General features: G+C 30.9%; 1 protein-coding gene across 1 annotated transcript in view; it reads right to left on the reverse strand.

Moving 5' to 3' along the window:
• The window catches only part of LOC130443003 (uncharacterized), a 30,765-nt gene extending 16,842 nt beyond the window's left edge, over nucleotides 1-13,923 (reverse strand). The window contains exons 1-11 of the mRNA XM_056777440.1: nucleotides 13,832-13,923; nucleotides 12,400-12,543; nucleotides 12,206-12,337; nucleotides 11,997-12,150; nucleotides 11,633-11,818; nucleotides 7,908-8,107; nucleotides 7,704-7,845; nucleotides 7,400-7,575; nucleotides 6,604-6,733; nucleotides 3,673-3,808; nucleotides 3,317-3,487 (exon numbers count right to left, since the gene is read on the reverse strand). Of these exons, the coding sequence (XP_056633418.1) occupies nucleotides 3,317-3,487; nucleotides 3,673-3,808; nucleotides 6,604-6,733; nucleotides 7,400-7,575; nucleotides 7,704-7,845; nucleotides 7,908-8,107; nucleotides 11,633-11,818; nucleotides 11,997-12,150; nucleotides 12,206-12,337; nucleotides 12,400-12,543; nucleotides 13,832-13,876 (1,616 nt within the window). The 5' untranslated portion in view covers nucleotides 13,877-13,923. The remainder of the gene's footprint in view (nucleotides 1-3,316; nucleotides 3,488-3,672; nucleotides 3,809-6,603; nucleotides 6,734-7,399; nucleotides 7,576-7,703; nucleotides 7,846-7,907; nucleotides 8,108-11,632; nucleotides 11,819-11,996; nucleotides 12,151-12,205; nucleotides 12,338-12,399; nucleotides 12,544-13,831) is intronic.
• Between the last annotated feature and the right edge of the window lie 688 nt (nucleotides 13,924-14,611).

Genomic DNA, 14,611 nt, shown 5'->3' on the forward strand with positions numbered 1-14,611 from the left:
TGGAAAAATAATCCATAAGTGTTTCTAGTACAATAGTAATACTTTTTTTAATAAAGCATCGCTAAGAGCTGCTTCTATTGGTAGTCCCAATGACTACCTTACCTGTCAACATAGATTGACGTAAATTGGATGTATAGCCTGTGATCTAATAGTTGGAGGCAAGTTGAAGGCACTTGTCTGATTTATTTTTGGAAGAACTAAAAATAATATCCTAGTTAAATTGATATTATCGAATAATTTGATCAAAATGACCAGAAATTTGACTTATTAATTCACTTTCAATTCGCTCTGTTAGTCAGGTAGCAATCAAAGCACTAAGATCTTATATAATCGATTTAAAATAAACTTAACAGTACCAAAATAACAAGTTTATTTGAGTTGGATTTCTGTACATACATCAAACGGAAAGAATGAAACGAAGATGCCAGGGGTTAGTTCTCGGACTAGATGACTACAAAAAGTTTCTTGTTTGGATTCAAAAACTATCAGGATTTTAGTAAGACCAAGTTACAACTAATATCTAGCTAAAGGTAGCACAAATGTGTATATGTATATTGGAAATATTCAAATGCATAAGCCTCCTAGTGATCAGAAAATTCATGTTGTTGATCGAGTATACTAATACATAAATATGTGAATTCAGCAAAATTAAAATAGTTTCGCTACATTGGAAACATTTCATTATATGTCACAATCTGGCTAGTGAGTTTTCATTATAAGTCTAAAGGATGTTGATCGAACAAGACATTATATCGGCAACAGCCAACATTGGAAAAAAATATAGCAAACATATAGTGAATATCTATAATTCCTTCTGGAAAACCGATCATGAATAATGGAAGAGATTGAGCCATAATATATTTAGTTAAAAAAGAAGATTTAGATACTTGCACCAACTATTCTGATTCAGATGAGAATAGTGACGAAAAACGGAAACTGCTTTTTCTAATTCTGGATTTTATATTTTCTGTTTTTGTTCTTTCATTGTACATATTTCGAAATTTTGAAAATTCAGACTTTTTTCAAAGACAATAACAACTCCACACCTAGGATATCAAGTGTTCTAGTCAAATTTTTATCTGTAATTTTCTCCCTGTCACTTTAGACATCATAGTACAATAGCTCACTTGAGTAATTCTATTCACGACTACCTACAGCTTTGATAACGCCAACATTTGAAGACTTTATTCAGATTGCCACGGCAACTGCCGGGGAATACATTGATATCGTTGAAAACTGTGTGAACATTATGTGGAAAGATGAAGCTGATCGGTCACCTATTTGAGTACAGAATGGAAGAACAATCTAAAAGAGTGAAACCCTTCAACTCCATTGGAGATGGTTCCCATGTTTTTAGATCACTCAACTGATGTTGATAAGAAAAATTTTTTTTCTACGACCGTGCGTTTTAACCCACTTTCCCGCACGCATTTTAGTTTTGAAAGTGTCACTTTCCCGCACTAGTGCGGGAAAGTAAAATTATGCAAATTTTGACCTTATTAGATAGTTTTTTACTTCTGAGATTATAACTATTGTTACTACAGGTAAATAAATATTTACCAAATAGTCCATCAAATAAAATTTAAACCTTTTCTAGATTTTTGTAGCATTTTTAACTTTTTGAAAATATAAAATAATACAGATATTTTTCTATTTAACCATGTAATTGTTACTAAAACGTCAAAGTTGTTCAGAACGTCTTGGAAGTGACCGAATAAGTACAATTTTCTTCTAAATTAAACCACATTGCACTGAATCCGATACAATAATATTAATAGATTCATCCGACGAAGAATTTCCCGAAGCCATTTTGAAGGCTGCAAATGAAACTAATTCCGAGCTGTTACCTGCCAAATGACTTAAAACCGTTACCGTCACCGTCATCGTCATCTTTATGCGACCTGCATTATAAAAACTGAAGTTCATTAGGGCTCTGGCACTGGAAACTGAACTATAGATGTCAAAAACAGCTCTGGTATGGAGAACAATAACCCCAAAAGTATCAGTGACATGGAAATATGCGTTTATTTATGTATAAAGTATTGGATTTATTGAAATGGAACAAATTTTCAGTTTATTTTTACAGAAACTTCTCAGCTCTCTCGATTTGTGGTATACTGGAAATGGTAGATTAGTAACAGCTGCGAGCCAACGTTGGCCCGAGCGATTGTCCGCAAAGATTTCAAAAAAATCATGTCACGTTTGAATCCTCGCGTTCTGGTGCTTTCCTTTAAAACAAACCATCATATGTATTACAATCTCTTATCTACAAAAAAGTCGCATCAACCGTAGGTTATTATTGACTTAACAGTAGATAAATACATTGAATTGAATACATTAATTATTTTTGAAAATATTATCAGTTTATGATAATTATTACACTGAAATGGGCCTTTCTTTCGTTATGGTACTTTGTACATTCTGTGAGGATATGTTTTACTGTTAATTATGTCACATAAATCACTTTTTAGATTGTTTTTACGTATAAGTAAATTTGGGTATATTTGTATGCTCTAGTAGAAGACGTGAAATAATCAATTGGTGTTGTCTCTTATTAGAAAAGGGGTCCCAATTTTCATATAAAGGTTTAATTTCGCATATGCTAGATTCACTTTTCGTTCACTGGGGATGCCAAATCGAAATCGTTTAGTTCTATTTACAATACCATCACGATCCCAACTAATCACTTTCGAAATCAACATGGCAGTTTCAACTATAGTAGCATTACTTACACAATTTTTGATAGGTATTTTTGATAAATCGTTTGTATAGAGTGACATCAACTATGGGGATGAGAAAATTTGTGGTCTTTTTTAACCAGTATTTTTTTCATATGTGGCAATTGGCTAATTTATTGGTGGACACAACTCAATTTGTTGAAAAAAACGTTCTTCTATCGTAAAACGGCTTTGGAGTCCCCGGGTTCCCAGCGACAAATTCTCTTAATTCAATAGAATGAGTATTGATGAAATATTAGATTTGACTTATTAACAATAAGAGTGAATTATTACCACTAAGAAGTTTCCGCCTTAAATTAAAGAGTGACTCCTAATTCCCACTGTAGGATTTCACTGATCTGGTTCTGAAAACTTCTGAAAAATATAATTGTGAAATTCAACTTTTCGATTTTTTCAAGCTGTTTGAAGTGTATTTTTAGTCATGTAGTTCCTTTTTTCAAATTATATCTTTCAAATAGAAGATGCTGAAACTACTCGACAATACTTTTTTGTAAAATGCTTATACTTGGGTTAAAATTTGAGAACAAACTAAATTCAGTTGATAATCATTTATTTCTAAATACTAATAAGATATAAACGGTTTAGCTGCGTTTTCTTCATATATATCCACCCATTTACTATAAGAAAAGTTCCTGGGATTTGTTTGTATACTTAAATTCGTATCAATATCCAAATATAAGTAATCATTCTCAGTTGCTTTTGGCCATGTGATATTTTGCAATAAATCGTCAGCTATTGGAGTGGGGTTCCTAAAAATACATATATGTATTTTTTTGTGAAGAACAATTGTATTCAAACTCTAAATTTCACTAGTATTTTATCGATTAATAAAATTTTTAGGTTAATTTCACGTCTTAGTAATTTGGAATATAGAATAACCATCATTATCTGGTAATAAATTTAATATCATAAATAAATAATTTAAACTACTTACAGATATTTAACAAAATTGGTTAAAAGCGTGACGTATCGTTCCAATGTTTTAATATCTGTGTCGGGAAATGAATCGTAGTTATCGTGAACTGCCCAAAAATAGTTTTGGTCTTCTGCGTGAGCGACTTTGCCAATTCCTATGAAAAAAAATGAATATTTAATAGAGAATTGATAAAAAATTCATGCCGTTTTGACAACATAACAACAGATATATTTTGATACTATGAAATTCTGCATTTATATTATGATATTGTGAAAGCAAAAAATGCATTCAGAGAAAATCATTATTTAAAAAAAAATGATAAATAATATATTCAAGAGGAAGATAAACAAATACTATAATCAATCCAATCAATCAACCAAGTTCTCTTATCATATATACAAGGACTTTTATAAGAGCTCTCAAATTATTTTAACAAATATGATATTAGAATAAGTCATAAGATTGGAAGTTCATAAATTCCAATCAAAATATGTTGATAAATAGAAGTTGAAACGTCTTTCCTTCAAAATTTATAGAGAAGAAGACCTGAAATCAAGAACATTTAGAAGCGTAAACATTTCGAAAGGTCTAAAGGTCTATATATATATATATATATATATATATATATATATATATATATATATATATATATATATATATATATATATATATATAAATTTCTTCAATTTCTCATTTCTTGGACATTTTGATATATTAATGCATATAAATATTCTTGATTTTAGATCTCTTCTGTTTCAAAATTAGGTTTTTTTTTATAGTTTATAAAAGAAAGATAAATTTTGACGTTTCGAGTTTTCTTTAAGTTTCTGCCAAGATTTGATATTCACGCTCTATTTATTCTTTTTAAGGCGTCAATTTCTTCAGTTGTTCTTCTATTCTCCACGTTTTTGATCCATATACAAACATACTTCTAATCATTGCATTGTAGATTTTAATTTTTCGTGGTTTTTCTATTTCAGTATTCCATTTAGTCATTTAGTTTTAGTTCTTTAGCTCTGTACATCCTACATTTCATTGTCCAGAATTTGTAAAAACGAGATAAATATGAATGATAAAAAGGCTGAACTCACTGCTAACGATACAATTAATCTTCTGAATACTCTGAAGACGACAACTTGGTTATATAAGCTAACCTCAGGCAGTGTAATTGTGAGTGTTTGCGTAGAGGTAACGTAAAAAGAGTGTTCAGTATAAATATCATCAACGTTTCCATAAATTCCTGAATTACCTAAAGAATTTAGGTGAAATTTATAATTTTAATTCAATCTAACGGCTTTCTGTGATAGGACAACGAAAGATAAACATTTTTAGTATGCTCAAAGCAATTGTGTTTCATAGAGTTAATAATAAAGAAAGAGGGAGTTATGGGTGCTTGGTGAAGAGGATCCGCGCTAACTACTATAAACCAGGATTGCTTATTTTCTATGAATTTTCCGAGGTCGAAGCTTACTCGTCATCGATGGACCTTATTAACTCGGTGCACTTTATTTAATATAATATTGAATCATAAAGATCTCTTGCTTTTTTCCTAGTTTATTAATAAAATTGTTATTATATTTGTGATTTTATGAATTCATCAATAAATTCACAAAAAAAAATTTCTCAAAACAATCCACTTTTGAGGATGTGTTATTGATTCAAAATGAAGTAAATCACATAACAGTTATCGTTTATTTGAAGAAACTTATTTTTAGACCATATTGCAAGATTCCAACCATTTTCTAAGACTTCTATCCTATCTTTAACCTTTTTTTGGCATTCATAGTTATTAAAATTGATTTTAGTTATGGTCCTTAGATTACAGAATAAAAAAAAGTGTGCTAGATTAGATGCGATAGGGCGTAAGGTCATGAATTTTCCTTGAAAACACTTTGATCTTTTTATCTATTGTGTACCCGGACTGTTACCAGTCAGGCATCAACGACTTTGAAAAGTAAGCTACCTGTGTGATAGCTATGCGGCTTACTTCTTTTCGCTTCAGAAAGCTTGAATGTAAGTACCGTCTTTGTTTATGGATTGCCTCGCACTCACAAAGGAGGTGTTTCCCTTGGTTCTTTACTAAAGCGACAAAAGTTCTCGGGAGTTTCTTAGATGTTCTTAGGGTTGGTAGTAGTCTAGTTATCTAGACTAGCTATCTAATCATTCCCCGCTCGTTGGATAGGTAGAAGGGGGCAGATGATGGAGTGGCCACCTAGGTCACCGGATTTAACACCCCTAGACTTCTTTTTATGGGGGTATTTAAAAACAAAAGTTTATGCTACCCAACCAGAATCTCTGGATGATTTACGAGAGAGGATAGAAAATGACTGTCGACAATTAAATCCAGCCGTATTAAGCAATGTCAGAGAGGCATTTCAAAATAGATTATACCATTGTATGGAAGTGAATGGTACTCATTTTGAACACTTATTGTAACTTCATAATAAATAGCACAGTTAAAAATATTAAAGAGTTTGAACTGTTGTACAACCCATTTTAGTACAGGCAAATAAGGTGAAAGTAAATAATAAGTGAAATTTGTGCTCTTAAAAGAAAAATTGTTTATCTCATAAACTAACCACTTTAACCTACAAGTATTATACATTTTTGAAATCAGCTCAAAGAGGAGTATCCAAATTTCACATAAAAAATATGAAAAGTAATTTAAAAAAATAAAGGGGATGCTGCTAGGGGTGAGGGGGTGGCTTTTCCAGTGAGTTTAAATAAGCCATAATGCTCGTCCCTTCCAACATAAATTGACGTGTTTTTGGATTTTTTCTAAATACCAGTATTACAAAAGTTATTAAAGGTGGATACTTTTATCTGAAAAACACTGTATATTAAACTCATTATTCATTGAAAGAAACCTAAAATAAGACTCTTATCATCAAAAGCATATAAAAAGGTCTACGAGAAAACAATTGAAAAAAATGTATGTTGATACTTTACCTGGTATTTCTACACTATTACCACCCAAGGGACCATGGTAAGAAAATTGGTAGAAGTATAAATCAACATGATGACGTATCAATTCTGCGAACTTTATAATTGGCCTGATGAATCTGTTGTCACCAAAATACTAGAAATTTAACAAACTTGGAATTTATTTCTCTAAGTGCACACATAATTTTATTTTTTTACTCTCTAGTTAAGTAATAGCTACAAAATACCAACATCTATAAACTGATACTTCAACTATCAAATAATTTCTATTGAACGAATCAAATCATCGAAAATGTTATAAAATATCTCCCCAACTTCAATGCAAACACTTTATTTATTATTTAATCACTATACAAAGCATCACTCTATCCTAGTCATTCCAGAATAATTTGAATTCCTTTAAATAACTTAAAGTATACAGCTGGTGAACATAGAAGTCAGAGTATGGGTACTGTACTTTTAGGAAACTATGATCGGCTTAATTTGACCATGATCTGAATGTTCAGAAACTAGTTTGGATTACATTCATTGTAGTACCTAAACTGGTCGGGTTGATCAGGTCGTAGTCATGCTCCATTCCTCTCCATCTCTCAATTTATAATAATCAAAAACCCTTCGAAGCCCAACTGTTGAGAATGAGTTTTTTTATTATAAGGCTGTCACTTGATTCCCTTCCAATAAAATTATTTGCTTTTCTTAGACAACGTTGAGCAATAGAAGACACCCCCCTTAATTCAATTTTAAAAGCTGAATTACCTGTTTCCACGAGAGTCAACTTTGAAACACACCTATTAATTTATACCTGTACAGATTCTCCAAGATTATCAGCAAACAAATCGGTATCATTCAAATAGATTTTCTTGATCTCTTTTCCTACCAATAATTTTTTGTCGCTATCAGTGATATACATATCATCATCAACTAATGTACGAAGATCTTTATCATATTGTCGAACATATGACCTCCATGAACCCGTTTCTGAAATAATAATGTTTATACTTCTTTTACTTTCGATTTCAAATCTATTAGTTTGAAAAAATTTTTTTCCAGATAAGAATACATGAATATATTTGATATAATATAATAATTTCATATATTCTACTTACTTTCTGCCATCATCAAAGCTTCTTCAGAATTAAAACCCATCAAAACTGGAACTTTATTGAAGCTGCCGGTCTCTGCGTTACTATACATTAGATCAGATATAAGAGCCCCGACATGAGGAACTTCTATAACTGGAGCGAATGCCTTAAAGACCAAAGTATCGTATATTAAAATTTAATTATAATACAAACAGTTATGTTACCAACATTATATTTGTCTGCGGTATCTTCAATGGCAGACGCAGGGACGTTCGATAAGAAATTCAATAGTTCTTCGGACGTTCTATTTCTTTCAAAAGTAGGATCGATTTCAGCTGCGATTCCATAAGCAATATCTGCAGAGTTCCTTTGGAAAGCCCATGTGCATAATGCCGAACCGCTATTTCCGATAGCTGCTCTAAATAAACCTGGAACGACAAAGCTCGGTTGGAATAATAATTCTATCAAAATAATAGTGCAAATTCGTTTTGAATTTCAATTGATAATTATCATTCGACCTGGGGAAAGCTTACAGCTCTCTATTTATGTTAGGATGACACTTTAGAAGTGGATACAATGAATTTTGATTGTCAAGATCAGAATCAAGATAATTTTCAATAAAATGTTTCATTACTTCCGTGAGAAAGAAGGTGTCAGTTTAAAAGCTTTTGCTTTTTTTGTTTGTTTGTCTGATTAGACGGAATATAACGTGATTTGTTTTATATACACAGGGACTTTAAGAGTAGCGAGTTAAAATCCAAAATTCTACTGCTACTCTTTAAGACACAATAATGTCGACGAAAATCAGTTCCAAACACCTGGTTAAAATCTTGGTCATGACCTATTTCGGTCTTTGTCAAAATATTTCCATAGAATTTGATAGTTTGTAACTATAAAAAATAATATTTGAATTGAAGGTAATACTTTAGAAATGATAAATGAAAAACAATTTTAAAATAAAATAATGAAAGAATGCTTGTACAAAAATATAGTGAAAGGTTCAACTATTGTTGATAGTTTGCGTAATTCTGCCGCTATTTTGAATCCTAATGGGCACTGGCACAGTATCTAGAGAATGGTAGGATTTGGTCAAAGACGTCACGAATTGGCGATTAATCATAAATATATAGTTTTGAGAATGCGAGTACTATAAAATCGCTACATGTACTATTACAGCAGAAATTTGTTTATCTTTTTGCAATCAAGCTGTATGTAAAAATTAATAAATTTGTAGGAAGAATTATTGCACACATGTATTGTGATAAATAAATATTAAACCAAGGTTTACCGAACGCACAATAAAATATTTTAATAAATATCAAAGCAGCTCGGGGCGTCAATATTTTATCTATTTTTAAACGAAATTCCACTTAAATAAAATCCTTAAATCAAGATAAATCATCACAAAATAACTAAGTTCTTGGACATTATTTATTTCTTCACACATTTTCAATTTTATCACATTGTTAGTACCCAAACGAACAAGCCATAGATATAACAGAACATCAACTCTGCACAAAATGTCTCCTAAATGCAGAGTGACTGAAAAGCCGAATTCACTCCTTAAAGAATCTACAATCCATCACTTTACCGTTTCAGCTAGTTATTAGAAAGTTTTTACTTTCCTTTAGATTTTTGTACGATGAATATCAAAATAATTTATCTGATTAAATGTTATATCGCGTGAATTCATTCAGTTTAACATAGATAGTAATTTGAGGGGCGATGAAAGTTAAAATGCCACACTTTAGAGTGAAACGATGTTCATTGACTTTTCAACTACTTTTGCATACGTTTTCAAATATTCACATTATCACATTGTTAGATTTCATGAGAGCAAGCCACAGAGGAACTACTAGCCTGCACAAAATGTCAATTAATTATCAGAGAGTAATTGTTCGTACATAAGCAACTCCAGATATTTGTGCTTATATGCTCAATATCCAACTCTGTCATCATTCAACATGTATTATTCAATAAATCATTCTTAGAGACCAACTGTACCAAGATGTACACCATCCACATTCTAAATTAAGTGTAGTCTATCACAAGCAAAAATTCTTCAATTTTCCTTATGTTATATTCTTCAATCTAGTATTCTTTAATCCTTTTCTAGCCTTCCCTAATTTTTATTTCACTCCATTATTGTATTGCTATGATGATGTCCCATGTCTAATACCTTGGGATCTAATATTAGTTAAAGTAGAAACTGTGGATGTCTTCCATCACGAAACTTATAAGTTAGCGCAATGTTCATATGAGTCAAATCAAAACTTCTGACAACTCAGTAGAAATAATCTTCATGAATGATATTCCAAAGGTAACCCTTATACGAATTAGAGATTAAAAAGAAACCCAACTTTTTCAATTGTTTTTATCTTATTTATATGGTTAACATGATATATTTCTCAAAACTCTATTGATAAAAATATCAATATACTGGATGAATGAGTCACAGAACTCAAAATTAATATTACTTTCATTAGGCTTGTTACTGGAGAGCTGATTTTTTGCAGGATGACATATTTATGTAGTACACAAAAATGACGTAATATTTAGCCTATCTACTAGATCTCTTGACTAAATTAAAATGAACGAAATGTGGATGTTTCGATGAATATATTATCATCACCAGAGCAAAACAAAAATAAAAAAACACCATTACAGACATCGGAAATACATATACATACATTTAGATATTAGAACCCGAAACAACACAAATGAACTTTTGAATAGTCCTAGCTGGAACCAGAGCCTTCTGTATCTAAATAGTACCTGGCACTTCACATTTATTTCCTCTGCTATTACTCTGTAAAATTCCATCTATTTTTTTCACAAGTTCACGATTTTCAAACAACTTTTCATTCAAATTTTGGGAAAATTTTTGAAAATAATTAGTTAACTATAAATTTAGTAAACATTTACAGATAGTACTCAATTTAAAATCAGAACATGTTACAATTTATCCCATTCAAATAAAAAAATATCCAGAATTTTTTGTATTCTAAAACTTTAATTACTCACAACCGCTATGATCAAACTTACTTTGAGTTACCAGGTTTCTGAGAATATCAGATACCACACTATAAGCAGCTGGTGAATAATCGCACTGTATAGATAATATATGCACTATATGTATAATGTATAATCTCAATTTTCCATAATTTTACATCCAAAGAGAGGAGTAAGAACATGGGACGATATTGTATTATTGTTTCACATATTTATTTACTCACTTTATACTAAAATTAACATTGTAATCTCTCCGTCTCACAGTATTTTATGTATTATAGAATGTCAAAAGTTAACAAGTTGATGTTATATACGTATTCACCGATGTAAAATTAAATAAAAAGTCAAGTAAATTTTTGAAAGTACTGGTGTTAACAATAAATATACGTTCCATGCAAAAAGTCGCTAAAAACAAAACGGTAAACAAAGCTTACGTCAAAATCAACTTTGAGTATGATAAGTTATTCACGTAACGTCAGTTATATAGTTGTCTCTTTTTATGATTACTACTATCAATTTAAAGGAATTATTAGGTATGTCTTATAATTGGTCTTGTGAAAAATACAATCGATCTTATGTTGTTATGTCTCACTTCTACTGATAGTGAATTAAAAATATGTGTTCGATGAATCGTAGGTTGAATCACGTGATCAGAGACCTAAACCGTTTCTACTATATTCGAAGTATTTTTACCAAAGTGTATTTGGTAAGTAAGAATATTATTCTTCAAAAATTTCAGTGAATTTTCATATGGAATTCTACAAATCATTCTCAAATTTGATATATTAATATTAGTACTTTCTCTAAACCTTGGTGACATCCTCACCTCCCCTAGCAGAACTGACTTGACTAGAATAAAGTACACATAGCAAAACATGATGATATTTAAAATATAAATAGTGAAATTATGATATGGAAGTTTTTCTTCCTTTTTGACAAACCTGCTGATCCCGGACTTAAAAGTTGATATGTGACAGAAGCTGATCCAGCACTTTGACCCATCAGAGTTACTTGCTTTGGATCTCCACCAAAAAGATTAATATTTTGTTGAACCCATTTTAGAGCGAATTGTTGATCTTTTAATCCCATATTTCCAGGAATAACTTCATCTTCTGTAGATAAAAATCCTACAAATATCAGATGTTAAATTTGGAGATATATACAAGCTTTACTGGAATTATATTAACGCTATGCTTTTCGTAGCATAAACTTACGCCTCTCTCGCTTTCTCCGTTCATAGCCACAATTCAAAAAGACGCGGTCTCAATTTAAGCCTCTAGCTCGTATTTAAAACAAAATACTCACCGAACGGTCCTACCCTGTAGTTAAATGTAACAACCACTACATTTTCCTTCATTAGAAAGGCAGGAGATTTATAACCTGGAAAAGAACGGCCTCGTCTGAAAGTTCCCCCATATATGAAGACTAAAACCGGTAATCTGGAGGAAGTTGAGGGGACCTAATAATTTATCCTGCTTAGTTATCAGAATAAAAAAATATGTACATTCACTTACAACTGGAGTATAAACATTTAGGTACAAACAGTCTTCCGAAGCATGTTCTGTTTTTTTACCCACTTGATAACATAAAGCATCGTTATTATCGGCTATTAGGGTACCTTCCCAATTTTCAACAGGTTGAGGGGGCTGAAATTCATGTATTTTCTCTAATAAAAATAATAATTATGATTGATTATTGATATTTTTACTTTAAATCGAAGGTTTCCAATAGGTGGAGCAGCAAATGGAATTCCCAAAAATGAGTAATAAGTAAGATTAGTAACCACAGGCGTTACTTTTAATCCACGGATTTTACCATTTGGCAAAGTTACATCAATATCTTCACAAAATATCTGTAATAAACATTGATTAGATCGATAAAGTATGAACAAGAAGCTGTTTGGGGTTAATATGAATTATAAAAGGGATTTAACCTTGAATTTTAAAAGTGGAAAGATGTACATTGAAAATGGTGATACAATTGTAATGTGAACAAAGCGAAAATACAGAATTTTTATCAGGTACTTAAAGAAATATTTTGGTGGAAGCCATCAGCTATAGGAATATCTATGCGAAATGGGTACGTCATTCGCTAATACCCGAAGAAAATTACATGCTCATTCGACTCTTAATAACATTTGTGCATCTTGTTACAACAGTAGATGACACTTGGCTCTACCACAATAATTCCGAAGCAAAGCAAGACGGTAACGAGGGGTGTGAACCTGTAAATCGATTTCCAAACAAGCTAGGAGTCATAAATCGTTTAGTGAGCTGAGCCAATAGACAAAGTGTTATTGTTATCTTTTGGATAAACTTGTTATAAAAATTCGTGAAAATAGATTTTATTGTCGGTAGAAGAGAATTATTTATGCTTCTATATAGAAAGGAAAACAATAACTATCGTTTTCAGTAATTGAAATATCTATCGATTACTTGTACATAAACCAGGCATTTATTATATCTCATGTATTGATTAATTGTTACCATTTCTCTACAACTTGGTCCATCAAGTTGATAGTTTCTTTTAAGTTCATTTGCTGCAAACATTTTTCTGAGAATTCTTTCAGCTCCATGTCTGGAGCTTTAAAATCATAAGTGAGATAAGGGATATTAGATTTCAAGAATTTTCCAATTTAGATATTTATGGACTTGTGGTTTATTGAGCTAATTTTGTTTCTCTATTAAATCCATTCACAGGACAAGCTTTCTTGTTTCCTTATTCTTATAGAGGTATGAAAAACTCAACTATCCCCTATCTCAAAGGTTATATTTTTGTATAATTTCTATAGGACTAAACATCCTCTCTTTATAAAATGGAACAGAGTTCAATAATCATCTTTCGGAAACTGAACAAATAAAAAAATGATTAACTTATCCTATTCAATTCTCAATGTCTCTACTTATTTTACTATATAATATTTTATGCATGGAAATAGTGACGGTTTGTAGAGATCTGGGTATTTAGCCGATCAAACGATCAAAAACACATTATGGTTAACCAGATTATAATTCAGGAAAACTGAAATAGCATACGAATAAAGTATTCTGTTGTATAAGAGATGTAACATTAAGGTTTCAGCTTTTGTTTTATTGAGAATAAAACCTGAATGGTAAAAAGTGAAATCAGAGAATACGTACTTGTATAAAAAAACTGAGAACAACAAAAAGTAATATTTTCAACATGGTACGACAGTTTTAACAATTTTTGATGATGTACCTACTTTTATAATACAGAAGGTCAAGTGGGAAGTAGATAACACGATTAGATTGGAGTTATTTTTGAATATTGTTATACAAATCTGACTAATATAGAAGAAAGATATAACTGCTCTGAGATAACTCAAGGACTCAACTGCAGTTAGAGGTAGTTACCTGAGGATGGTGTTACTAAAAAATGCAATGTTGCTAGTTCGAAGTCCTCTAGTTTCATAGAATCTCAAAATATACGCAGCAGCGTTCGTATATGTTGATAAAATTTATAGTCCGGTCAATTTAGACATTCGAAGTTCATCAATTCCCACTTATCTGAATATCAGTGAAATTGCTTGAAATATAATTGAAAATAAAATTTGTAAGTTCCCCATCATTACCGTGTATGGAAATTTATTCAAGATCAAAAGTCAAAGAAATAAGTTTTTCGCGATTTTAAGCAAAACGGAGTTTTATCATAAAAATATCTTAGACAAAAATTGTGAATTATAAAATTACATACAAAAAACATATTAATAGTTTTATACCTACTAGCCACTGTTTCCGAAATTTAATGATTCAAATAATTTTAATCGTCTTATCGTAATCGTTTAATCGTTTTTAATTGTAATAATATGTACATGCCACATATGAGGTAGTGTACTTGGCGCATTTTTTTAACATGGTTTCCCCAGTAGGTCTATTCCACAGATCTAAAATATAATTAAA

This window comes from Diorhabda sublineata, chromosome 4 (assembly GCF_026230105.1).
Source record: "Diorhabda sublineata isolate icDioSubl1.1 chromosome 4, icDioSubl1.1, whole genome shotgun sequence".
Taxonomy (NCBI): domain Eukaryota; kingdom Metazoa; phylum Arthropoda; class Insecta; order Coleoptera; family Chrysomelidae; genus Diorhabda; species Diorhabda sublineata.